General features: G+C 32.8%; 5 protein-coding genes across 5 annotated transcripts; all 5 read left to right on the top strand.

Annotated features, from left to right (window-relative positions):
* The first annotated feature begins 1,641 nt into the window (after positions 1–1,641).
* On the top strand, positions 1,642–3,267 carry LOC110686214 (ankyrin-1-like). Its single transcript, XM_021862857.1, has 2 exons — positions 1,642–2,659; positions 2,804–3,267. The coding sequence occupies exons 1-2, from the start codon at positions 2,032–2,034 to the stop codon at positions 3,265–3,267; spliced, it is 1,092 nt and encodes a 363-aa protein (XP_021718549.1). The 5' UTR covers positions 1,642–2,031.
* A 2,017-nt stretch (positions 3,268–5,284) lies between these two features.
* Positions 5,285–10,775, top strand: LOC110686123 (protein ACCELERATED CELL DEATH 6-like). Its single transcript, XM_021862742.1, has 3 exons — positions 5,285–5,933; positions 6,857–7,395; positions 8,943–10,775. The coding sequence occupies exons 1-3, from the start codon at positions 5,285–5,287 to the stop codon at positions 9,690–9,692; spliced, it is 1,938 nt and encodes a 645-aa protein (XP_021718434.1). The 3' UTR covers positions 9,693–10,775.
* Positions 10,776–11,184: 409 nt separating this feature from the next.
* Positions 11,185–13,153, top strand: LOC110697098. Its single transcript, XM_021874472.1, has 2 exons — positions 11,185–11,800; positions 12,362–13,153. The coding sequence occupies exons 1-2, from the start codon at positions 11,461–11,463 to the stop codon at positions 12,829–12,831; spliced, it is 810 nt and encodes a 269-aa protein (XP_021730164.1). The 5' UTR covers positions 11,185–11,460; the 3' UTR covers positions 12,832–13,153.
* Positions 13,154–17,894: 4,741 nt separating this feature from the next.
* LOC110697003 (alpha-latroinsectotoxin-Lt1a-like) lies at positions 17,895–20,867 on the top strand. The gene is made up of 2 exons (XM_021874368.1): positions 17,895–18,503; positions 20,130–20,867. Exons 1-2 carry the CDS (start codon positions 17,993–17,995, stop codon positions 20,591–20,593), a joined length of 975 nt encoding a protein of 324 aa, XP_021730060.1. The 5' UTR covers positions 17,895–17,992; the 3' UTR covers positions 20,594–20,867.
* Positions 20,868–23,413: 2,546 nt separating this feature from the next.
* Positions 23,414–25,992, top strand: LOC110686035 (zinc finger MYM-type protein 1-like). The gene is made up of 3 exons (XM_021862643.1): positions 23,414–24,710; positions 24,790–25,130; positions 25,969–25,992. Exons 1-3 carry the CDS (start codon positions 23,414–23,416, stop codon positions 25,990–25,992), a joined length of 1,662 nt encoding a protein of 553 aa, XP_021718335.1.
* Positions 25,993–27,278: the final 1,286 nt, after the last annotated feature.

Raw genomic sequence — 27,278 nt, 5'->3', positions numbered from 1 at the left:
ATAATGTTTTATCAATCCTCAAATTCTTACTAATAGATTAATAAGTCGAACATGTGTACGTGGTTGAATAGAGAGGTTGATAAATTTGATACTATGTTGAAGGACCACATCAACTAAAAAGTTAAGATACAATTGAGGTCCAAGAATAGGTTTCAAGAGATCTTGGGATTGATTCTCATCACCCGTCCTTGTGGCTCTCTAAGCACCAAAAAAAAAAAAAATATAGCAATTTAACACATTAATAATCATATATAATCACAGAAATTGCTAGGAACACTTGATTTTTTTTAATTTTATTATTATTATTATTATTTTGACGAATAGGAACACTTGATAGCTTGGATTAGTCACGAATTTCTTGGAAGTTTCTTTCTAATATTGAAGTCTCAGAACGGAAGTCGAAGACTAAAATAACATTTTCAATGATGTTGCCATACTATAATCTCTAGTTTTCTACGTTGCATTGAATGTTTGGTCATGATGATTTCTATTTTAGTAAAAAAAGAAAAACATCAAAATTGATATTTTAAATGTATATTGAAACTATTTCAAAATTATTGTACATAATATGAGTAAGATTTTCTTATTTATTCATATATTGGAGAGTAATAAAGAATAATGTGGCTAACATTAATATTCTTTTGTCTCTAAATAGAACCTTATTTAATAAAAATCTTATCCCTAAGTATGTAACAAACTCATGTCAATCAAATTCCACTTGTGGTTAAGGTAACGACTTGGGGCATGGCTAGCTCTCATAGTGTCTTAAAGAAAAAAAAAAAAAGCTCTCATAGTGTGACATGGCGATATTTTTTTTAAAAGATTTTTTCATAAACAAGCCAAACTCTAACCCCCAAAACCCTTAATCAACAGACCACAAAATTACATTTAAATATAAATAATTTAAAATTATGTAAAAGTCAAAATATTACTTCGTATAAGTGAAAGGAAAGAACGGGTTTTAAATACAAGGACCATTGCTAGATTGATCAAGTTGGCTAGCTAAGTGACTCTTGACTGTTTAGACTTTGGAGTAATCAATGGTTTAGATAGCGGAAATTTCATTGTATTAGAGAAGACGTGTGAAGTGTCAAGAGGAGAGGAAATAGCATTATTTGATTTTTTCCATGTCGTTGCCATGTTGCTACGTGATTAAATACTACTTAGTAACTAGTCTACAAAATTATAAAGGCAAAAGCTAATGAGCACCCCCCAGAGCGTTGGATAAGAGAATTAAAATGCAAATATTAGAGTAAAATTAACATTAATTATACCGAACGACGTGTGATTTTGTCATGAATTCTTAACTTAATACCATTTCAACCAATATAATTTATCCTTATCTAACGTCTCGGGACGCTCGTTAGCAAAATTACGTTATTTTCGGTAAGTAAATAGTTGGTCAATGTCAATATTTCTTAATCAGAAGTTTTATAGCCACTTGTAATTGTAGTCATCACCGAGTGAACTGCCGTAAACAAACTAGGAATAAACTCACATCTTTTCTTATTCATTTTCTTGGCGCACAAGGTCAAGGACTACGGTTTATGAATGTGAACACAACGTAATGCCAGCAATTTTCAAGTCTAACTTGTTAGAAGTAGTAGGTTAAGATAATACAACCATAAGAAATCAAAATATCTGGTGGTTAAAAATCTAGAACGACCTGAAAATGTTGATTAACATGTAAATTAGCGATGCGATAACTTAATTAACAAGTCCTAAAACAAATACTAATATAAGAAGGGGCCGTGTTGCAGTTGAAGTCAATAAATATATATGTAAACAGGTCTTCATCACATTAACTAGTAAAGAAAAATTTTAAATATGAGTAGAAAATTATTTAAATTGTATCATTTACATGAAATTCTGTTGCAATTTCTTATTCATTTCTATTTTCCACCGTACCTAGCCCGCTATATATATAAATGTTACATCCTAGCTCTATCATTCTCATTGTCAAAAATCCATTTCATCCATTAAAGCTATAAATAAGCTCTCTTTCATCATATATATACTTCACAAATCACAATGACCAATAACCAAAATCGTCCCAACACAGTGAAAGAAAAAGAGTTAGAGAAGGAAAAAGAAAAGCTCATGAAACTCCTTGGTTTGTCTCATTCTAAAATGTATCTTCATGAGCCATCACCATTTGAAATTACTCCCACCCTAGGAAGCAACCTAGTTCCTCGGGAAATAAATACCAACATCTTAGTTTACGCCATTACTATTGATGTTGAAATGGGTGCCGGAAGATACCAGACAAATAATTTCCAACATGGTATCAGAACTAATGTGATCGATGATCTTGAGCTCCACACGGCAGCAAGGTGTGGAAACACCAAAGGAGCTCAAGAGGCGGTTGGTAAGAACAAGGGGCTGTTATGTCACAAGGATTCTCAGGGTGACATACCCTTGCACCTCGCCGTGGAGAATGGCCACATGGAGTTGGCATTTTTCTTGGTTAAGGAGCACCCACAAGGGTCCTACGCCTTGAATCACTCTAAGATCTCTCCTCTTTATCTAGTTGTTTGTCGCAAGGATTTGGACTTGGTCAAGGACATGTTTTGTAGGTTGGCTAAAGATGACAAAGCTCTTGACAATTTAAAGAAAGGAAAATCAATTGTTCATGTTGCCATTGCAGATAATAACAAAGGTACGTAATTAAATGAAAAGCTCTCAATTACTTGTAATTTTCCTGTATGTAAATTATGACATTAATTAACTCAAATTTAATTAGGTGTTTTAGATTTATTTTTCATGTACTAATTGATTGTTGGTTTTGCCTAATCGATCACAGAAATGTTGCATACCATATTCAAATATCAACGCGAGCTAATCAAGTGTACCAATGAAGACGGATTAACCCCTCTTTCTGATGCATCATTAAATGGTAATCTTGACATAGTTCGTTACCTTCTCAAAAAATTTCCAAATTCTATAAGTTACCCCAACGACGATAAGTCCAACCCCTTTCACAAGGCAGGCCTAGGAGGCCATGTCGAGGTCTTAAAGGAGCTCTATTCGAATTCCATAACTCGTGGATTGTTGCTAGCCGGTGATCATCGTGGGCGAACTGTACTGCACCTTGCCGCTAAAGAACGCGACAACAAGTTGAGGGATGTTGTCTCATACTTGTTGAACCTAAAGGAGGGTAAGGACCTTATCAAGAAGAAAGATGAAAATTTTCGTACACCCGGAGATTTGGCCAAAATGAGCTCAAACAATCAAGTGGAACAACTTATTAAGGGAATTAAGCCTTAATAGATCGAATTTGTTGCAACTGATAGACGTATACATTCATTCGTTATTTAATTTCTACACCTTTATATAGCTTCTACATATATACAAGTAGTATACTACAAAGTATTCAAAAAAAAAAAAAAAAAAAAAAGTACTACATACATTTTTTTTTCCCTCCATTTGCGTGTGTGTGGACTTAGTCTAGGTTTGAGTGCCCATCAATCCATCATAGTAATGTTATAGCATACATATGTATAATTTCTTTTTTTAAATTACATATGTATAATATTATTTATTGTATTTGTTTTGTCTATTTTATTTACAAGAATTTTGTGTAACAATATTCTTCCGATTGTCATTTTCTTGTTGGTGGAGATTTTTTAGGTGAAAAAGGAAACTCTAGCTAGATTGTGGCAGTTGTACATGTCTATTTCAATATCAAGTTCATAATATAATAGTTTATCAGTGATAGATGTGTTAGCAACTTACCATATCTAGTACGAGTAGAGTTGATCATGACCACCAAGATGACCTTTAGGCTAAAATGTGCCCCGTTTAGTCTAGTGTCTAAAGATGGATTAGGCTTTGAGCCAAGTCAAACCACCAAGCTAAGATATAAGGTTTCTCAAAATATCCTAAAAGTGTTTCGTTATGTATGTGGATTACTATCTAAGGATTAATTAGACCATATATATATGTTGGTTGAATTGTAGGTTTTTCCTTATGTATGTAAATTACTATTTAAGGATTAATTGGACCATATATATATATATATATATATATATATATATATATATATATATATGTTGGTTAAATCGTAGGTTTTATTCACAAAATGCTAGATCTAAATTTTATATTTAACTATTAACCTTATCTAATCAAGTATATATCGACTAAGGATTAACTTCATTTTATCATATAACACCCACCCAATGGTTCTCTTAAAAAATTATCTTGACAAATTAATTATATTTTTATGTAATTATTTGAGGGGAGCACAATTCACTACCTCATTAAATATTTAATCCAAGGGTTGATGGGTAATGGTAGATTTTCCAAGTAACAAATAAAGGTGTTTGCTTCATTAAAACCCTAACCAATGGGAAACAAATTGACTTAATCAGAAACTTTGACGAAGAAAAGTCAATTAAGATGTCAAGAATGGCGTGCTTCTACTCCCATTACAAGTGCACTATTTGGTTTAACTATTTTGCTTGGCTTTTTAACATGATTCTTTTAGGCCGAGTAACCTTTAGGCAAGTATTTTTGCGAAATCATACCATATTATCTAAGAATATGTATAAAATATATATTACCATTAAGGTTAATTAATTATAATTCTGGCCAAATCTAAATAATAACCTTCTTCTAAATTTAAAGACTCGATCTCTTACACTTACATACGTATACCACATCGGTTTATAATGTTCTTTACAAATTACCTTACCCCTCTTACACAAAAATACTTGCATCTTTTCATTGAATGTACTAGCTCTCTTTTACTTCACTCACCCATCCACTCGATTATTATGTCTCTCATTCTATTAAATTTGTACTGTAAATCTATAATGTACACTTAAGAGCCAAATGGAAAAATAATGTAAGTATCTAAGCTATTTACATAAATTATTTCATCATCTTCCATTATTTGCATACTAATTAAATTCAGACGCCTCTCTCCTAGCTTTCCAAGTCATTTTTCTACTTAAAATTAAGTCTTCAAAACCAACCAAGCGCATTAACACTAAAAAATAATATGATTCCTTTACACACCACTCTCACATACTTGTACTAGGATGACTTGACTATGTGAGACTATATATAAATATATACTATATACTTAGAGGTGTCAATTTAGATATAGGTACTTGGATTGAGTTCGATGAGATGAGGTTGGGTTAGGTTGGGTCTATACCAGTCGGAATCTGAATCAGATTAGATTAAGTCATTGAGCAGATCAATTTTTGACACCTCTATATATACTTCGTATATTTTTTATAGCAAAGAAAACAAAAACTTACTCTGTAGTCTACCACTCATGGCAGCACAACAACTTCAGGCTCATCCCAGCAACACACCACCTTCTCCACCAAAAATCTCCATCAATGCCAGCCACTACTCAATGCTCCTCAACAACGACGCCAATGGTTTGTGGGACGAACTCGATGAAGGTTCCGACTTCTCTAACCTCGTCTGGGAGTCGGATAACAGCACCATCCTACACTTAGCAGCAAGTGTAGGGCAGTTGTACTTGATTGACAAAATCATACAGCAGCCATGTCAACACCTTCTTCGTGTTCCGAACACGAAGGATGATCTTCCTATTCATGTTGCTGCACGGTCGTGCCAGTTTGAGGCTGTTAAGAGATTAGTGTTTTTGGCTGATCGGTTTAACGAGATTTCTTTGTTGGAGAGAACAAATAAGGACAGTAATACTGTTCTTCATATAGCATTAGAGAATCAACAAGAGAAAATGGCTAAGTTTTTGTTTGAAAAATACCCAAAAACATTTTATTACTTGAATTTGCAGGGGTTTTCTCCCCTTTTTCTGGCTATTAAAGCAGAGTTTTGGGATCTTGTTAAATCTATGCTTTCTGAAGCTATAGTTGACGAGTTTCCTGAGGCTTTGGCTCAATTATTGGAAGGAAAGTCTGTTGTTCATGCTGCAATTATTGCAAAGAGGAAAGGTACAGAACTTTTTTTATCCAAGTGGATGATGTTTTGAATTTTCAATACAAGTCGAGTCCATCTATAATTAATTGTATGGTGGAGACGTATGCACGATTCAATAAATATCATGCAAGGTTAAAACAAAATATATACTTGTAGCATGAAAACTAAAACAAAAGAACAAAAAAACTTTAACAACGTAAACTCCAATATAAGATACACCAAATCATCTCATAACATGTTCTATTCAGCTTATTTTCAGTTCAGTTTAGCTCCAATAAGTTCAGTTTAGTTCAGTCCTTAATTTCTTTCTCTTATAATATATTTAGTTCAATTCAGTTCAGTTCAGCTTAATTCGGTCAACCAGAACAGACCCTAAGTTATAGCTCTTATGTTGGAGTGCAATTTTTCGTATTTCGTTGGTTTTACGCTTGATATTCGATGCACGGTGCATATACCTCCACCACCATATTTGGCCTAGCTATATGGATGGTAGGGTTAAGAAGTAAAAGGGGTTTAGGAAAAAAAGGATTAAAATAGATGTGTTAATAAGAACGTTATGAGCCAGTACAAAACTAAAAATTGGACCAGTAAAATTGGAACAATGTTAAGAATATTATGAAACGAAGGTCAACATCTAGCAACACTACTAGAAAGTTGAATAATCCACTAGCCCGTATATATGATTTTTACAATAAAACAATATTTAAAGTATAAATAATAAGATGAGAAAGGTGAAAGAATAATGTAAACTTGTATTCAATCTATTGAAAATCATATTTCATAGTAACATATATACACTATATAGTACAAATGTGCAAAACTAAGCTAAAAGTTTATGGAACATAATCTCATGATCATTAGATCACGTCTCACATTAACCCACTAAATCTACTACTCTTATAACTTAGACATACGTACATTCTGAAAAATTGAGCAGATATCTTGGAAATGATGGTTAAAGGATATCGGGAGCTACTATACGAGAAGACAGATGAAATGGGAAGAAAACCGCTATCATATGCTGCTTACACAGGCTTCCTTGATGGCGTTCAATACATAATCGATGAATTTCGAAACCAAGCTTACAAAATCGACGAAACTGGTTCATTTCCTATCCATTGGGCTTGCAGTGGAGGAGATATCAAAATAGTCAAGGAGTTCTTTTCTCGTTTGCCAATGAAGGCTAGGCTAACGTTGAACAACAAGGGGCAGAACATCCTTCACGTGGCTGCCGCGAATGGGAGAGCCGAGGTTGTCAAGCATATCTTGCAACAACCGGAACTTGAAATGATGATCAATATGAAAGATGAAGATGGCAACACTCCCTTGCATTTGGCTTCCAAGAGGAAACATCCTAAGGTGGTTTATGATTTTACTTGGGATGATAGGGTCAATTTAACCCTCCAAAATAAGGATGGACTCACAGCTCTTGACATTGCTGAGGATTATGGAGATCAAATTCCCTCATTTAAAGAGGTAACGCTTAATTATTATTGTTTTTGTTGAATATTTGTTGTTGTTCGTGTGTTATTCCCTTCTTCGTTACTATCTACATGAGGATTATCATACTACTTTCTCTGTTTTAGAATAACCGACTTAGATCAGTCAAACTTAGCTCACATGTTGATTGACTGATTCACTAATTTGGCCTTATTTTATATAATTAAAATTTATTGAAATTTATTTAAATAGTTATATTATTAAACTTATATTAGTACCTACTCCGTATTAAACAACATATTTTATTTTATGAAAAAAATATTTTAATTATGTTAGTAAAAAATTATAGTCAAAGTTAATACGTGAATAGTGAAATAAAGTTCGTTTAACCTCTCACTTATTATGAATTTATGAGGAGGAAGTATATTTTTTGTACAATTAAGTTAATGATTTTAGGTAAATGATGTACGGACAACCATGTATTCCGTGGGCTTTTCTTGTTACAAAGACTCTAGTTTTTAATAGACTAGTTCAACGGATTGAGTATAGGGGCGAAGTGATGAGTAGAAATTCGTACCAAATAAACATCCCTTTATTCTATATTGACACTGTCAAATCTACATGCATCTTTTTCTTACACATTTATATAAATGATTGTTTACTTTAATTAAATACTTTTTTGACCCTTTTGAATAGAATTCGATTATAAGTCAAAGTCGTCATTTAAAAATTAAAGCGTATGGTAGTAATTGTCTATGTAGGAAGAGTGGAAGATTGGGGTTGATTGAAAAAAGTATGATGTATATTGATTGGACGCCAGCAAAAGAGAGTTTGGTTTTATTTGATTGGATGTATACATTATGCATACATAAGTTATAAAATATATGTATGAAAGGGTGGCTAGCTTTTTAAGATTTCTTTTCCACTTTAAGAGTTGCTTTAGCACTTATATTATGTAGTGTATTTTTTTTTTACTAGAGTAGCAATAATTAAATAGTAAATTATGTAGCTATAACGTACCTCTTACACAAATTTGATGAAATGAACTTGTATAATGATGGGAGACCTAAAATTCTAGGGTATTATAAATATGCATGTAACATACTTGTATATTGTAAGGTAAAATAACACACAAGCATACATATATGCATTGTATTAAATTCGTTCTTATTTGATAGGTTACAATAAATAGCTAAGGACATGGCATCATTCTTGCAAGATAACAGCGATTCACTCATTATTGGTTCATATATACGTACTAATACCACTTGAGTTATTATCTTAAACTTTCACCCCAATCCTAACCCTCATTCAAGTTAGCACTTTTAGGCTACCCATCTTGAAAACTAAAATGTAATTTTAAATACATGGATACTTCTCATGCATACCAATTGCTTTCTTTTTGAAAGTTCTACTCAATGCTACATCATATCTCATTAACGTCATATTTATTCAAATTCACATAACATAACTTCTAATTTTATCACCAACACTGTCGTCTAATTAATGCACAAGTATATTCTAGCTCAATTGAATTTGGAGTACGGAGTATTATTTTATTTTTCTATTTTTCAATTTTGCAGCGTTTAACATGGTTATCCTTGAAGTATGCGGGTGTGCCAAGAGCCCCAGAATTTCACTGCCTAAACATAAATATAATTGAGCCAGCAAACATGACCATGAATAGCAATATAATTAATGCACAACACACTTTTGTAAACAATCAAAATGGCCCACCTACTTTTATGTTACTCAATCAACAAAGTAACCTAGGAAGATCTCATCCAAATAATAATAAACCAAAAAACAAGTACAAGCAGAGAATCCACACACTCCTAGTGGTAGCCACCTTAGTAGCCACAATTACCTTCGCCTCTGGCTTCACCGTCCCTGGTGGTTATAGCAACAACAAGCCCGACGAAGGGATGGCCACCCTAGTCCACGAGTGTGCATTCCAAGTTTTTGTTATTAGCAATACCATTGCCATGTATAGCGCCACCCTTGCAATGGTCACCCTCATATGGGCCCAACTCGAAGATCTTAGGCTCGTCTTGTTATCACTAGACTTTGCGCTACCCTTGCTCGGAGTTTCCCTAGCCATGATGTCGGTGGCGTTCATGGCGGGTTTGTATGTGGTGTTGCATACCTTAGTGTTTTGGCTAGGTCTTGTGGTGTTAGTCATGGGAGGAATGTTCTTAGGTGCATTATTAGTTTTTTTTATTCCTCTATATTCGCCAAGATCTTGTAGTAAAAACAAGATCTTGCGTAATATTTGTCATGTTCCCTTCACCCTCATGTTGTTAGCTTGTGAGAAGGTTAACGGTGGGAAATAGTGTTGATTTCTTGTATTTGTATTAAGATGTTGTTAGCTTCTTTAATTATTAGTGGTAGAAAATTAAATAAATAACTACTTGTATTAAGCTAGTGTTATCTATACAAAAGTTAACTAATATAAAAAGTTTGGCAATACTAAGAGATTAAAGAAAACGCCTGAACAATCAAGTTATAAGTCTATATGAGGTTCTACATTTATAACTATTATCCAATACTATATTTTTTAAAAATAAATTTATTTTAATATGAGAAATGAAGGGTCTTACTTTATATTTTATTTTTTTTACTTTTTTTTATACAGGAAGGGGTCTTATTAATTGAACTCCTAACATTATACTCCCTCCGTCCCCAAAAGAACGACCCATTTGGGTTGATTACGCGGGTTTATTAAGAAAGTTAAATAAAAAGAAGTAAAAGTATATTGAATATATAAATTTACATAGGGTTTGTAAAAAAATAGAGAGAGAAAGTAATAAAATTGCATGGAAAATCAAATTTTTATATGGGGAAGCTAATTTTGCACAAATATAGTTGCAAATTGGTGGATCTTTTAATGCAAATGGGTCATTCTTTTTGTGACTAAAATTAGGCCAAATGGATCGTTCTTTTAGGGACGGAGGGAATATAAAATGACTAGTTTACGGTGTATTCATGATTAATAACACTAACTACTATCACCAATATATAGACATATAGTAGTTGAACACCGAGTGGAGTCGGTGGACTGGTCGCCTTGTGAAGAATAGCGTGATAATTCCGCAATTCCAACATTTCCTTCTAACTTTTGGTACATTCAAATGATTCAATTAGTTAGATATAATTCCAACCGTACGTAATAACTTTTATAATTGTATACATTGTTAAAATAAAGATATAATTTCTCAATTTTTTAAAACAATTTTCTTGCAACATTTTTCCTTTCACAATTGTTAATGCATCATTTCTATCACTAAGTTACCAAAAAAAAAAAAAAAATCCAATGTCTATGTATATATATTAAAAATATGATATTATGAAAATATAATAGAGATGAATTTAACTAGATTCCAAATAAATATATTTTTCTTTAATTATAAGGCCCTGTTCAGTTCACCTTCAAAATTAATATGCAGTAAAAATAATTCAAATTAGTAAAATTTAATTTAGTTTAGTAAAAAAAAATCAAATAATTCAATTCGATAAAAGTTAATTTAGTTTAAAAATCAATTAATTCAGAGTAGAGTAAAATTAAAAGTGTTGCAATTAAAAAAATTAATTTCAACTTTTCATACTTGGTATATTGCAAATGGTTTCATTATAAGTTAGTAACAAACACCAAAACGTGAAATGTTTACAAAAATTGTAAAATGAATGTAATATCACCTAGGACAATATCAAGGAAATAGGTTGTCAACCTGTCATAATGTCATACTTTATGAATAATGATCCAAATTGTAACGAAATGCACGCTATTTACAACTAAATAGCAATCTAATATCATAATGTCATACTTTATGAATAATATAAGAACCCTTATTTAGCAATCTAAGTTACAACTAAAATTTGACGTGTGGCAAGTATCGCTTTCACTTAACCTAGCAAGTATCGCTATCTATGACATCCTTATTTGAATTTCTAGCTAGATTTCCATACATTGTCCATATTCTTTCAATTTCCCACCATATAAACTCCTCCGATTCACCCTATTTCCCTAATCCCCCTTCAAAGATCTCTTGCACCATCCTAAAACAACCCGATCCAAACCCGAAATCTAATTGATCTTTAACAATGAAAGAAAAAGAGATCATAGAGAAGGAAGAAGAAAAATTCTTAGAACTCATGGGCTTCCCACTCCACACCACAATGCCTTCTCATGCCGATGCTCGAGCCGTGGTGTACGAAATAATGAACACCACCGCGAGTAGTAACCTTATCCCGCGGCGTGTGAATACAACCATCGCGGTCTACCCCTTTACAACGGTGTTTAATGCTGATCTATTGATGCAATTGCAAAACAACACCACCACCAATTTTCAAGGTATTCCCAACAATACTTCTAACGGTGGAAGTAACATCAATAATAATGCTGTTGCCGAGGTACGTGCTGCCATTGAAAGTCAAAATCAAGGTATGTATGTATCACCAACTACCCTATATTTTTATTTATAAGACATACAAATAACTTGTAAAATGATCTATATATTTCAAGGTGTTTATTGTATTCCATATAAAGCTCGGCAAATCAACACACAACCTTTTGAGTTTTGACTTTACTGATTCAATTGTTAATTATAATTACTATAATAACATACAAGTATATACTTAGGCCTCGTTTGGTTGAATAAGGGAACTGCAAATTCCTTGAAAATTAATATTTCCATGTAACTGGAATTCCTATGAAATGCTAAATTTTGTTAGGATGACTATGGAAAGTGAAAATTTTCATGGAAAGTTCTGCTTAATTACCTAGGTTTTCCTAGGAAATAAATTAAATACCTTCATTTTTGTGGAAAGTGAAAATTCATGGGAATTTCTACTTTTCATGAATTTTTCAGCCAAACAACTCCAAAGAATTTCAATTCCTAAAAATTTTAATTTTCCATATTTTTATTTGTCAACCAAACAACACTGTAATCTAAATATCCACGCATATTAAATTTTGGTTGTTTATGTGTGCTATATATTACAGGTGTGTTGAGAATTATACTCGAGACTCAGCCTGATCTAATCAAGGCGACTGATGAAAAAGGGTTAACTCCTCTTTCGTATGCTGCATCCAAAGGATTTGAAGACATAGTGGTTTACTTCCTGGACAAGTACCCCGAAACAATATATATTCGAAACAAAGATAAACTTCAATCCTACCCGATTCATATGGCATGTCTAGGGGGACATGTTAGGGTCCTTGAGATGTTCCATTCTAAATTTCCTTCACCCCTTAGCTCCGTTGTTGACAATCAAGGACAAACAATATTGCACGTAGCTGCTAGAGAACGCGGTAATAAGTTGAAACATGTTGTTGAATACTTGTTGAGACTACCAGAGGGTATAAAGCTAATCAACAAGATGGACGAAATGGATTGTACACCCTTGGATTTGGCTAGAAGCAGCAAAAATGGTGAAGTTGAACAACTTATTATGGAAAAAATCATGCGTTAATAAGAAGAACTAATTAATCTGGTGTGAATGTTGCGATGTGTCGATATACAATATGTATTTTACTTTTGTTTTATTTATTTCCTTTTTACATAGTCTTCCGTTGTGTCGTGTGTGTGTTTTTAGCCTATTCTAATCAGCAAAGGTTAAAACTTAAAAATAAATTATTGTATTATTAATAAACTACCATGGAGTTTTGTGATATGGAAATTAAGTGTGACTTTTGTTATGTAATTTGAAAATTTGTCTAGTAACGCTTATATATTTCGTACCCTTTGAAAATATCAAGTATTTCTTCCTTTTTTTTTTTTAAGTATAACCTTCACATGATCGATCTCTTTGACTGACTAATAATATTAGTGATTTATTATTTCCTAAAAAAAAATAGTGATTTGTAAATTAAAAAATAAAAAATACTCCGTATTTATTCCATTGTGATTTATATATTTTTGCACCCAATGAAACATTATGTAACAATCGCTAACAAATTCCTAGTACTTTTTTGTGGACATACATTTACATTAATTACATAGTGGAGTAGAATTGTAGAAGTCATGAGTCTTTATTATTATCAATATAAAAAATCAGACAATTTGCAGCACAAATTTATCATATATGGCGGATAGTATAAGAAGAATGTGAATTCAACGAAATGTGTGGAATTGAATTTCAGGCCTAATTATGCTGATAGCAGTAGGTAGGAATTGATTAGACCAGGATGTTATTACGAATTACTTTTGGAATGACATCAAAACATATATCTCAAGATATTTGATCTCAAGATATTTGATCATTCATTGAAATTATAAGGTAAGTCACCAAAGAGAGTTGTGTGAGGGTCCACTATTTAAAGGTTTAAAACTTTCCAGCTTAAACTAGTAATTAAATTAAGGAGCTCTTAAAAAGTAATCGATACAATCAAACTTGACACACTTGTCAATTCGATCTTAAATATAAATGATTAAGTATTTAATAACAATACTACCCCGTTTTTTTAGTTGACATGTTTCTTTAATCATGTTTGCCAACAAACAATTTTAATGATAAATATCTCTAAATATAACATTGCAAATTTATAAAAAGTAAAAAATTGATACTCGTATTATATAATAACTTTATATTGTGGAATAATACATATTCTACAACATATTTTTATTATTAATCATGTGTAGTACATATAAGTCACATAAAAATTATATGGCCCGGTCAAAGTTAGTATATACATAATGGAAAAAAAGTCAAATAAGTAAATTATTTTGGAACACAAAGACTATAATTTAGACCGTGTTGTTTTCACCTTAAAAAAATAATATTAAGTAAAAATAATTTCAGTTCAGTAAAATTAATTCTAGTTCAGTAAAAATCATTTCAGTTCAGTATAAATAAGTTCAGTTCAGTAAAATTCAGTTTTCTTAAAGAAGAATTATAATAGAAAATCAGTATAAATAATTTCAGTTCAGTAAAAATAATTTAAGTTCAGTAAAAATAATTTCAGTTCAGTAAAATTAAGTTCAGTTCAATAAAATAAGTTCAGTTCAGTAAAAATAATTTCAGTTCAGCAAAATTAAGGTGAATCAAACAGTGCCTTAATATAGTCTAAAAAGATTTTGTGATTTGGGCGATTTTATAATATAATATCTTTAATTTATGTATAATAGGGATATGATAATTAGTAATTGTATATTTTCAAACAAAGCAGTAGAAATGAGAATTATTTGTGTAATTGTTTAGACCATGCATGTAATTTATTTTATTTTTTTGTATATTTTTTACATAACCTCAACCATACATTTATTTAAATTGTTTAGTCGAACTATAAATAAATTATACTAATACAATCTAACTAAACTTGATTCACTCCGTACTTCGTATTTTATTTTGGTTGGTGATCAAACAAAGGCAAGGGAACTCTCTAAATTTATGACTTGGTCTCTCTGTTGACTTATCTGCTACATTGAGTTGGCTTTATTTGCGGTTTGGATGCCATTTAAGGCTTCGTGCCACATCCATGTCTAAATCATAGGAGATTCTTTCTTAATGACGTCCCTTATTATTTTAACCTAATACTCACAACTTCACAAGTTTAGACTAAAATTAAAGTTCCTAACAAATAAATATTAAGCATTCACATTGGAAATAAATCGTACCTTGATCGCCAAGAAAATGAAATAAATTAGAATTTTACATCTAATAATTTTAATTGTAAATTGTATGGACTTTAAATAAAATTAGAATAATTAAAAATTAAGAAATGATGGATGATTACTGCATGACTTCCTCTCGTCAAGTTTATTGATCAATTATTTATCTATTGTGTTTGGGTCTTCACACGGTGACTACACGGTGTTTACTAGTAGTAGCTGTGTGGTCGTTTACCCTCTCCAATTCTCCTTCATTTTGCATGGCTATGGTATTATATGGATTAACCATAAGAAATAATGTTGACATTGTCTAAGTATGAAATAAATAACCTCTGGAAACATAGAGCCTTCGGGCCGGGCCTGTTCATATTTACTGAACTAAACTGAACTGAAGTGAACTGATTGAAGTTGAACTGAACTAAACTGAAATTAATTAAGTAAATGTGAACAAGCCCTTTTTCGATCATATTGTTAGGGTAAGGCTATATGGCAAATAAGTTTAATATCATATCTAATTGATCGACATTGTAAATATTACAATAAAACAAGCATTGAAATTTTGTAATAATTGATCAAAGTAGTATAAGTGCCAACCTAGTTGAACTTGCCCGACCACCTTGTTAATGTACTCAATATAATATGTCGCCTGCTTTATTTGTTCTGTACTCTTGAGGTGATGTATTGGGTTGCGGTTTGGTCTATTTAAAAGGTCTTTTCTTTTTCTTTTTTTTTCTTTTTTTTTCTCTATTATGGAATGCTATATAAATAGGTACTTTCACTTATCATTACTCAGATTATTAAAAATTAGAAATTTTATCAAGAATTACCATTAAATAACGTGTTTTGGAGATTAAATGACTACCTATTCATTTTTTTTTTTAAAAAAGAAAATTATCACAAAATCGTAAATTTTTTAACTAGCACTATCACTCTAACAATTCCGGCTAAAATTTCTTGCACTAACACAAGGGAGCTCTCAAAATTCATGACTTGGTTTATCTATTGACTTACCTGCCACATTATGTCTTTATTATATGGAATTCTATTATGATGTCCCTTATTATGTTAACCTACTACGTATACTCACTACATACTTCACAAGTTTAGACTAAAATTAAATGACAAATTAGAGAGAAATAGAATAGAATAGAAGGACTTATCTCTAACATTAAAGTTCCCAACAAATAGTAAGCATTCACATTGAAATAAATAGTACATATAGTACCTTGATCGCCAAGAAAATGAAATGAATGAGAATTTTACATCTAATAATAATGTTGCTAGTACGGATTTGAAATTATATAGTGAAAAATTAAGATAGGGACCCATATGATGAAAAGAGATAAAACATACTCCCTCCGTGTTTTAATAAGTGTTACAGTTTGACTAAATACGCATGTCGAGACACGATTTTTACCATCAATTTATCTAATTATATGTCAGTAAAAGTGTAACACTTATTAAAATACTGAGTGAGTATACAATAGAAAAAATATTGCAACATTTATGAAACTTATTAAAATTTTAATTGTTGCAATATTAGGGGAAGGGTGAAATTATTAGAGTAATAAGGCTATACCACAAAATGTTTGATACACAAACATGACATAATAAATAACATTATAAATTTTCTCTCATCCATTTTCCCATGCGGCATACACATACATAACAAACAAATTAAAGTATTTATTTTTGAACGAAAATTAAAGAGGTATACCCAGTTAATTCCCCAGATAAACAAAATTTGTTTATCTGGGAGTATAATTGTCTTTTCAAGTGTCATTGGAGGGGTATATGCGTCTTTTCATGTATTAGTTGAAGGTTACATGTGTAATTTCCTCACCAAACAGTAAAAACAAAAAAGTAAACATTAATTGGATAGCTCACAAAAAGTACTGAATAAATGACCCTGTTTTTTCAATATATTTACAAAAATGCCATCAGATTAACAAAAATTCGTTTATCTGGCAGATTAACTTGTATTTCCCCAAAATTAAATTAGTTAACATGTAGATCTTTCTTGTTTGTATTTGGTTAATCTTTCTTGCATTTAATTGTCACAACACTTATATATGTCGTGGTAGATCAAGACATCAAGTTGGGGCTAGGTAACGAACTCATGATGGTTTAGACTAATTAACCCAATTTATGGTTAATTGGGAGGAAGTTTCTTCATACGTTGTATTATTAGTGAAGACGTGTCGTAGTCTCAAGACTACGAGGTTAGATAACATTATTTCCGTGATGTTACCATGTTATTTGCTACGTTTGAGTTTACATGTACAAATTAAAAGAATAAATTAGGTAGTTTTTGGTAGGTAAATAGTTGGACAAGTTGGTCAATGTCAATATATACTTCTTAGAAATTTATAGCCACATGTAGTAAACACCGAGTGAACTGCCGTGTGTGTGTGATGAAGGAAGACCATGTTGATTTGCTAAGAGGAAGTGATGATGTGATTTACTAAGATTGTCACATAATTTTTAATTTTTATGTAATTACTTCCATTTTTAATTATTTTCTTGGCGGACAAAGTCTATGGTTTACAAATGTGAATGCAACATAATGCTAACTTTAGGACTAATAAATGTTATTATTAGTAGTAGGTTAAGATAATATAAGCACAAGATTTCGTTATATTTTGTGGTTAAAGTTAGATCTAGAACCGCTAGAAATTGTTCATTGAATTGGTTATAGATGTAAAACGAAACCTTAATTGGCAAGTCCTAAGCAATTAATGAAGGGACAGTGTAGTAGTTGAAGTCAATGTATAAACCAAGTTAAAAAAATTACTTTAGTTGGTTAGAATTATTAGACATTTTGACATACCCCAGCATTTTTGGTCTATAATTTACTTGAAATTCTGGTGCAATTTCTTTAACATTTCTCGCTTCTAACTCGCTATATATATTCAAACCTATCTCAATCTAGCTAGATAAAATCATTTCATACATTAATACTTACGTTTGATCAAAGTTTTATCATTATATATTCTCAAAACTTAATTACTTATCTCTTCAAAATGACTCGAGCCCTAGGCGGGAGCAACCTAATCCCTCGGCTCATAAATACCAACATCCTAGTTTGTACCGTTATAGGTACAGACTATGATATGAGTTCTAGAGTCCGAGCAAATTATTTTCAACATGGTATCGGAACTAATGGGGTGAGCAATATATATGACCTAGAGCTCCACAAGGCAGCAAGTTGCGGAAATACCAAAAGAGCCCGAGAGGTGGTTGGTACGAACAAGGGGCTGTTATCCCACAAGGATTCTCACGGCGACATACCCTTGCACCTTGCCGTGAAGAATGGCCACAAGGAGACGGCACTCTTCTTGGTTAACGAATATCCACCGGGGTCGTATGCTTTGAATCACTCCAAAATTTCTCCTCTTCATCATGCTGTTCGTCGCAAGGACTTGGACTTGGTCAAAGCCGTGTTTTGTGAGCTGGTTAAAGATGCTAATGTTCTTGACAATTTGAAGAAAGGAAAGTCAATTGTTGATGTTGCCATTGCAGATAAGAATCAAGGTAATTAAATGAAAATCTCTCAACTAGTAAATTTTTCTTATTTATTTAAGCTTATATGTGTCCTCTTTACTAAAAATATAGTCATATTAATGGTTAAACTTATATGTTGACATATCTGTGTGATAAACCTGTGTTAATTATTCTAAAATAGAGGTAAATGCTTGTTGTACGTATTGTTGTTTTAAAGAATACTACAAGAAGGGGGGGTTGGATTGTAGTATGAGAATTTAGCCAAACTTTTTGCGGAATTAAAATTAAGTTAGCTAAAGGAACTGAAAGATTAACTAAAGGAACTAAAGAATGCAAGAGAGATTTTACGTGGAAAACTCCTTGGCCCTAACAAGGAGAAAAACCACGACCACTTGGGATTTTGGGAAAAAAACCTTCACTATAATAGGGCAAATGATCCTATTACAGGCTAACGACTCAACCTCAAGTTCCTCTACGAACTTGAGACCCTGAGAAACAAGTCACCCAACTTGTTACTCTTCTCTTCTCTTTCTCTCTTCTCACTTCTCTGTTCTCTCTTCTCTTTATCTTCTCTTTCTCACTTCTCTTTCTCATACACACACGTTCACTCGAACTTCCCCATTCCCCAAATTACAACTCGAAAGAAAAACAAACTCTAGTATAAGAACATTAATAACACTCTAATGAACTTGTGTGGAATTGACACTTGACTCGATTTGAAGCTTGAAAACTTATGAGAGCAAGGGTGAGTTTTTCCATCTGAAATCAACAACTATTTATAGACCAAAATTCGTTTAGGAAAAACTTCTTTGTGCAGCAAATCCATTACGCCACTACTCCAATCCACTAAGAAGATCATGTTCCTATAATTAAGGAAACATGAACTCCTCAATGTGCAAGACCATGACTTGAAGAAAATCATGGAGTGCAAAATTTTAGAAAACGTGGGAGATTTTATTTGCAGAAGATATTTTTAGAAAATCAGAAATAAAATCTTTTTGGTTAAGAAAAAGATAATCGTTAAAAACTTAACCACTTTCCTAAAAACTAGCATGCACAATTTTATCTTTTTAGACCGATTCCACAGAGATTTTTCGAGTGCAAATTAATATCTTATACTTAATAAGTCCTAAAATATAAAAATATATTTAGTTTTCATGTTCTCTGATGAAGCTTCTACTCCGAGGCTTCTGTTCCTTGGGAGGAACTTCTCTTCTCTGGTGAGGCTTCTTCTCTGAAGCTTCCGTTCCCTAAGGGAACCTTTCTCTTTTCCAGTCTTCATTTCTGAAGCGCCAGTTCCTGTGAGGGAACTCTTCCATATGGATAGCAGGGAACTCTTCCATATGGATAGCTCTGCTTCTGGCCTTCTTGTTCCTCATGGTATTTTTACAAGACACTTCATTCTCCTAGTCTTTGTAACTGAGTACACACTTAAACAATCAAGCACTTATTAGTTTGTAAGTAAGTGAGGTTGTGTCATCATCAAAATCATTAAGTCCAACACGTGTAATGCGTCAGCTATATAACTATTGTAAGAATAATTTAATCTGATGGCAACATTCAATGATACAAAAGAATTTTAATAAAAATTTAGTTTCATAACAATTATTAGTTTCATGGTACTAATATTGGTTATTGGTTTTTGTCTAATCACAGAAATGTTGCAAATTATACTCAAATATCAACGCGAGCTAATCAAATGTCCCAATGAAGACGGATTGACTCCACTTTCGTTTGCAGCATTCAGTGGTAATCTTGAGATAGTTCGTTACCTTCTCAAAAACTTTCCAAACTCTATAAGTTACCTCAACAACGATAAGTCCAACGCCTTTCACAAGGCAGGCCTAGGAGGCTATGTTGAGGTCTTAAAGGAGCTCTATTCCAATTCCAAAACTCGCGAATTTTTGCTAGCCGGTGACAATCATAGGCGAACAGTACTGCACATTGCGGCCAAAGAACGCGGCAACAAGCTGAGGCATGTTGTCTCGTACTTGTTGAGCCTAGAGGAGGGAAAGGACCTTATCAAGATGAAAGATGAAAATCTAATTACACCCTTGGAATTGGCCAAAAAGTGCTCAAATCATGAAGTGGAAGAACTTATCAAGGGAACTAAGCCTTAATGGATCGAATTTGTTACAACTGATAGACGTATACGTTCATTCGTTATTTAATTTAATTTCTACACCTTTTTATTGCTTCTACATATATGATATATACAAGTAGTATACCCTACATACTCAAAAAAAAAAAAAAAAAAAAAAAAAGTTTTTTTCCCCTCCATTTGCGTGTGTGTGGACTTAGTGTAGGTTTGAGTGCCGATCATAGTAACGTTATATAATACATTTATGTGTATAATATTATTTTTTTTTTCGAAATTACATATGTATAATACAATTGTATGAGTTGTCTATTTTATGTACAACAATTTTGAGTAACAATATTCTTTCGATTGTCATGTTTCTTGTTGGTAGAGATTTTTTAGGTGAAAAAGGCAACTCTAGCTAGATTGTGCATTGTTGGTAGAGAAATAAATGGGTGTTTTGCAAAACCAATCAAACACTTGACCAGTGGTGGGCATCCTTTAAGTGGATGATTTATGAGGCAACTTATCTAAGACCAGATAAACCCTCCAAGACCATGTTGTATATCCTTCGAAAGACAAGGTTTTTTCGATCTCCTTCGAAAGACAAGGCTTTATTTGTGCTTAATTTGGTCTCCGGTTGTGCGGGGCTACTATTGATTGTGGCTCGGATTCGGGTTACGGAATCAGCACAAGAATTTACTTTCTCACAAAATTGCGAAGCGACGACGGATCCACTCAAAAAGTTGTATGAGACAACAAATCGAGAATATGCCGAATTGTTATATTTATGTATTTGAATTCTTAGCCCTTCCCCGATTAATTCTTGTTTAATTTTGTTAAATTCGAATTCATTATCGTTCATTGTCAATTATGCACTACTACAAATTCCTTACTATTCCTACACTTTTTTTCCGACACTTAATGAACTGTCGCTGTTGTTATTTTTTTCCACTTATAATTTCGACACTTTATTCTACACTTTATAGCATCGCTAAATTATCCCACTACTTCATGCCAAATATAAAAGGCGGGCTCTAAATTTTTGTTTGGCGCCTCTCCAATTTTACCAAAAAATAGGACAGCATACATATCTATCTATTAAATAAGTGAAAAAAAATTAAAAAAAAAAATGAAAAAAGCAAATCAACCTAAGCTACAGCGTGGAAGTTATAGGGTTCTATTCTAAAGTCTAATTAAACAGTACACTTTCCTTGCACACTCAAATTTCTCAAAAACCTAGCTATTGAAGATTGATTCATGGTTAATTGGTGATTTTTTGGCGGAAACTCAAGAATCAATTGTAGATTAAGAGGTAAGAACTCTAATTTCTTTCGTTTTCGTCTTAATAATTTATGATTTTTCTGGGCTCCAATCAGTGGCGGACTTGGGCTTAGACCTGGTGGGTCAAGTGACTCACCAGGCCCAAAAAAAAATTTTAAGTTATTTTAAAAAAAAAAAAAAATTAAAATCAGTTTTCCCCAAAAAAACCAAAATTCAGTTCAAGACTTCAAGCCCTAGCCTTCTTCTCTTCGCGACTTCGCCTCATCTCCATTCTTCAGTTCGCCTCTTCGCTTCGTCCCAGCCAGGCAGCCACCGTTCTCTTCGCCTGGTGGTCGGACGTCGGTGGTCGTGGACTCCGTCCTCTTCGTGGCTTCTCGCATAGTCGCATAATTGCATTTCGAAATCGCTACTCGCTAGTAAGTTGATTTCTAATTTTTATTTTTAATTTCTAATCTTCAAATTAATTCAGTCTAATTAGTTAATTTTATTAAAATTTGGTTTAAACTTTGGTTGATTTGTTAATTTGTAGTTGGTTGTGCTGCTGAATTGGCGAATTGTTGTCTTGCTGAGTGCGTGCCTCGGTGCCTGAGACTTGAGTGTTGCCGACTGCCGTGTTGCGGTGCTGGCCGGCTGCCCGTGGCCCTATTGCAGTGCTGCTCCGCCTGCTCCGCTGCTCGCCTCCGCCTAGCAAGGTAGGTAATCAACTAATCATCAATTGATTCTTTTTGTGAAATCTGTTTTGTGTAATTGTGTTTTGTGTAATTGTGTTTTGTGTAATTGAAATCTCTTGAACTTATTAGTTATTACTTATGTGAAATCTGTTTTGTGTAATTGTGTTTTGTGTAATATGTTTATGTGATTATGTTATGTCATTATGTGAAATTGCTTGATTTAGACCATTTAGTTGAATATTTATTCAAATAATTTTTCTGGGGAATATTGCTTGATTTAGTTCAATATTTATTCAAATTTCAGAATGAAGAGAAAACGTACTCCAAATGAAATGCAAAACATTACTAGCTTCTTTGCTAAAAAGAATCCTACTCCAACTTCTCTTCCACATCCAACACAAAATGAACAAACTATAACTCCACCTCAAGAAAGTGAGCAACTTTCATCTCCATCTCATTATTCAACTCAAAATGAACAAGGCCAATGTTCTCCTAATGCCCCAATCTTTGGAGAAAGATTAAGTGAACATGAATTTGCTAATCTTCCACAAGATCCAGGAAAGAGGAGAAAAATGAGTCAATTTCATAAAGATGATAGAGATTTAGTGAGAAGAATTTACATTCAAAGAAAGCCTTGTCAGCCCAAAGACTTTACATTTCCTCAAACTTCTATTTTTGGCAAAAATCGTCGCTTTTGTGCTAAGTGGTTTGATACTTGGACTTGGCTTGAGTATAGTGTGGAAAAGGATGCTGCCTATTGTTTCCCTTGTTATATATTCAAGGATGAAAATGCCTTTGGAGGTGATGCTTTTGTTAGTGATGGTTTCAAATCATGGAATTGATCGGATTTAATAAGAAAACATGTCGGTAAACACTTGAGTGCACATAATAATGCTGTTTTAGCTATGGATTTGTTCAAGAAACAAAATTCAAGCATCACACAAGCCTTAACAAAACAAACCGCTGAGAGTACAAATGCATATAGTACGCGACTTGAAGCTTCAATTGAATCTATCCAATGGCTTTTACTCCAAGGGTTGCCTTTCCGTGGTCATGATGAAAAAGAAAGTTCCTTAAGAAGAGGTAACTTTCTTTCACTTTTATCCCTTATTTCCAAAGGTAATCCTGAATATTCTAAAGTTGTTTTCAAAAATGCTCCTAGTAATTGTCAACTTACTTCTCCTAAAGTCCAAAAAGATATCATAAATGCATGTGCAAAAGAGACCACTAAAGCAATGCTTGAAGATATTGATGGTGGTTTATTTTCTATCCTTGCTGATGAGTCCGCTGATGTTTCTGGCAAGGAACAATTGGCTCTTTGTTTGAGATATGTTAATAGAAAGGGAGAAGTGTGTGAGAGTTTACTTGGTATTGTGCATGTTGTAAACACTGCTTCTTTGACTCTCAAAACTGCTATTGAATCCTTATTAATGGAGCATTCTTTGTCTTTCTCTCAAGTACGGGGTCAGGGTTATGATGGGGCAAGTAATATGCAAGGTTCTATTAATGGCCTTAGGACTCTTATAGAGAATGAGTGTAAAGAAGCTTATTTTGTCCACTGCTTTGCTCACCAACTTCAATTAACTCAAGTTGCACTTGCTAAAAAGAATTCAGATTGTGCTTGGTTATTTGTTGATGTACTTGCACCTCTCTTGAATTTTGTGGGGGGTTCACCAAAAAGGAAAGAGTTTCTTCGTGAAAATCAAGCTCAAAGAGTGGTGGATGCATTGTCTCTAGGTGAACTTGAAACGGGTTCAGGTTTAAATCAAGAACGTGGATTAGGTAGACCTTGTGATACTCGTTGGGGATCTCACTTCAAGACAATCTTGAATGTACTTGATTTATTCCCTGTAATCCTTGGTTCTCTTGAGGATATTGCAAAAGTATCTGATACAATATATTCTAATAGAGCTCAAACACTTACAAATCTTCTGATGTCCTTTGATTTTGTGTTCGTGGCACACTTGATGGTTAGTATATTTGCGATAACAAATGCTTTGAATGTGGCCTTACAAAAGCACGATCAAGACATTGTGAATGCAATGGCCATGGTTAATGTAACCAAGACTAATTTGCAAAAAATGAGAGATGAAGGATGGGATTCTCATATGGAAAAGGTAATTTCTTTTATTGGTGACTATGACATTGCAGTTCCAGATATGGAGGCTAAATATGTTGTTCCCGGGAGGAGGTTGTTTAGAGGTAAATGCCCACAAGTGTCTAATCTACATCATTTTCGAGTTGAAGTTTTTTTTTGGTGTCATTGATCTTCAATTGCAAGAACTTGAAAATCGATTTCCCGAAATAACTAAAGAACTACTTGTGTGTATGTCTTGTTTGAGTCCTGTGGATCGTTTTTCTAAGTTTGATAAGGAAAAATTGATTAAGCTTGCAAAATTCTATCCTAATGAATTTCCAAGTTCAGAATTGATAGTCTTTGGTCATACACTTGATAGTTACATTTGTTCTGCTAGAGGAGATGAAAGGTTTTGGAATTTGAAGGGTCTTAGTGATCTTTCAATCAAATTGGTTGAAACGGGATTGTCTGAAACTCATGATAGGGTCTATTTACTTTTGAAGTTGGTGTTGCTTCTTCCTGTCGCAACGGCAAGTGTGGAAAGGGTATTTTCTGGCATGAAGCAAGTGAAAGACAAACTACGAAATAGCATGGGAGATCAAATGTTGAATGATTGTTTAATTACTTATTTGGAGAATGATTTGTTTTTGAATGTTAGCATGGAAGATATCATGAATCGATATCAAAACATGAAAACTCGTCGAGAACTATTGTAATAAGTTTGCATTACTATTTAGTTGTCTTTTGTAGTATTATATGAACATTTGGTTGTATTTTGTACTGTTTGAATATTTGGATGTATTTTTTAGTACTATTATTTGGTTGTTTGGTTGTTTGGTAAAAAATTTTTTTTACATATTTGATTATCGATTGTGACTCACCAGTCGGAAAATCCTGGGTCCGCCACTGGCTCCAATTTGTTGTAATCCTTTTGAAATCGTTCGTTGTTTGATGTGACTTTGATTTTTCTTTGTATTTTCTACCTGCAATTCATGTGTTTTTCTTGACTACAATTGCTACAATAACTCTCTATTCTTATTATTTTTGTGGGATTTTCTCTAATGTAATTGGGGCTTTCCTTCAGTTCGGGGTTTTGTTAGGAATTTCAAGATTTTCTGGGTTTTTGTTAGGAACTTTATATCTTCATCATCCTACTTAGATAAAAGTAAAAATAATCTATTGATATTTATTTTCTGTTTAAGATCAGAATTTCCTTTGATTAAAATTTGAGACTTTGGTACTATGTTTATTATAATAGTGAATTGAGATTGTGACCCACTAGTGCTGTAATATTGTTTTAATATTAACACATGCAACTTCAAATATGAGTTATTAGGTATTAATTATTACTTCTATGTTATTAGTGTTGTACTGTGTCAATAGATGATTGTGATTAGCAAAGGATAGTTACGGCTCGCTTACTAATGGAATTTTCTAATATACACAAATTAACTAGTTGTCTTAGCTTAGTTTAAGCCCTAAATTATGTAGAAGGTCTGCTCCTATAAGTTTTCTTTATGATAAAAGCATAGTCTTCTTGGTCTTTTTTATTTTTTTGTCTTTTTCATTCTTTATGTCAATTAGTATACATGACTGCATATATACTAATTGACATAAAGAATGAAAAAGACAAAAAAATAAAAAAGGCTTTGTCATAACATTACAAATTTGAGTTAAGGATGTTCCTAATTATAATTCTTAGACTATTATTGCATATCACCATAGTCGTATACCTTAACATAGTATATACCTTAATAATATATTTAGATTTAGTTAATAGTGAAATAACATCTTATTTCTTTTTACCATTATAAGAGCTTAGAGTATCTATGAGATTTATATTCATATTGCTTCTATATGACCTTGTTAGGTTATACTGTTATAAATCAAATTAAAGTTAGATGCCTTTCATTGTGGCTTTGAGTCTTATTTTTTTCATAGTATACTTCAAAGCTTGCTTTTTTTTATTTTCTTAAATTTGTTTGTAAGGATAATCTTATTTGAAAAGCATGGATATCGATACAAGTTGGATTGAACTACCCAATAACCATCCAACTTATCGTAGTGGAACTATCAAATTCATTAAGTTGGCTAAAGAAGGGCTTGTAGATGGAAAAGCTCTCTGCCCTTGTAAGAAATGTAGGGTGGATGAGTGGTTGAAAATACCAGAAATAGAGGAGCATATTTTGTTTCAAGGTTTTGACAAGCGATACAAGAAATGGATTTTTCATGGCAGAGGACCAGTTCTTGAGCGCATGTTTAGTGATCAGCATGGTTCAATTGGGGATGTTGCTGGAAGCACTAGTAAAGGGGCTCAACATGGGGTTATAGGTCGAGATGATATGAGAGGCTTATTAGGAGATGCTTTTGGTGTTAATATGTCCAATGTGAATGAGCCTGAACCTGTAGATCCACATCATGCTGGATCTAGTGATCAAAGTGAGCCCAACTTTTTTGACCATTCCTCGATTGATGAGCCTACTCCATCCATCCGCAACGCAAGTGATGAATGAAAAAGAAAAAGCTAACTTTGAGAGACTATTAGAAGCTTCAAATAAGGAATTATATGATGGATGTAAGATATTCTCTAAACTTTCATTTCTTGTTCGATTGTTTCACATAAAGTGTATGCATCACTTATCTGTTGAATCCTTTACAATGATTCTTGAACTTCTAATTGAAGCATTTCCTCA

This window comes from Chenopodium quinoa, unplaced genomic scaffold (genome assembly GCF_001683475.1).
Source record: "Chenopodium quinoa cultivar QQ74 unplaced genomic scaffold, ASM168347v1, whole genome shotgun sequence".
NCBI classification, from domain to species: Eukaryota; Viridiplantae; Streptophyta; class Magnoliopsida; order Caryophyllales; family Amaranthaceae; genus Chenopodium; species Chenopodium quinoa.
This window is presented reverse-complemented; position numbering and strand designations above follow the sequence as displayed.

What these genes read in the sequence shown, in the direction of transcription:
- LOC110697003 (XM_021874368.1), top strand. Translation starts at nt 17,993, where the DNA reads ATGACTCGAGCCCTAGGCGGGAGCAACCTAATCCCTCGGCTCATAAAT. An exon ending in CATTGCAGATAAGAATCAAG is followed by an intron (nt 18,504 to 20,129) that starts GTAATTAAATGA and finishes GTCTAATCACAG; the next exon opens with AAATGTTGCAAATTATACTC.
- LOC110686123 (XM_021862742.1), top strand. Translation starts at nt 5,285, where the DNA reads ATGGCAGCACAACAACTTCAGGCTCATCCCAGCAACACACCACCTTCT. An exon ending in AATTATTGCAAAGAGGAAAG is followed by an intron (nt 5,934 to 6,856) that starts GTACAGAACTTT and finishes AAAATTGAGCAG; the next exon opens with ATATCTTGGAAATGATGGTT. An exon ending in AAATTCCCTCATTTAAAGAG is followed by an intron (nt 7,396 to 8,942) that starts GTAACGCTTAAT and finishes TCAATTTTGCAG; the next exon opens with CGTTTAACATGGTTATCCTT.
- LOC110686214 (XM_021862857.1), top strand. Translation starts at nt 2,032, where the DNA reads ATGACCAATAACCAAAATCGTCCCAACACAGTGAAAGAAAAAGAGTTA. An exon ending in CATTGCAGATAATAACAAAG is followed by an intron (nt 2,660 to 2,803) that starts GTACGTAATTAA and finishes AATCGATCACAG; the next exon opens with AAATGTTGCATACCATATTC.
- LOC110686035 (XM_021862643.1), top strand. Translation starts at nt 23,414, where the DNA reads ATGGATTTGTTCAAGAAACAAAATTCAAGCATCACACAAGCCTTAACA. An exon ending in CGGGAGGAGGTTGTTTAGAG is followed by an intron (nt 24,711 to 24,789) that starts GTAAATGCCCAC and finishes TTCAATTGCAAG; the next exon opens with AACTTGAAAATCGATTTCCC. An exon ending in CAACGGCAAGTGTGGAAAGG is followed by an intron (nt 25,131 to 25,968) that starts GTATTTTCTGGC and finishes CTGTGTCAATAG; the next exon opens with ATGATTGTGATTAGCAAAGG.
- LOC110697098 (XM_021874472.1), top strand. Translation starts at nt 11,461, where the DNA reads ATGAAAGAAAAAGAGATCATAGAGAAGGAAGAAGAAAAATTCTTAGAA. An exon ending in CATTGAAAGTCAAAATCAAG is followed by an intron (nt 11,801 to 12,361) that starts GTATGTATGTAT and finishes TATATATTACAG; the next exon opens with GTGTGTTGAGAATTATACTC.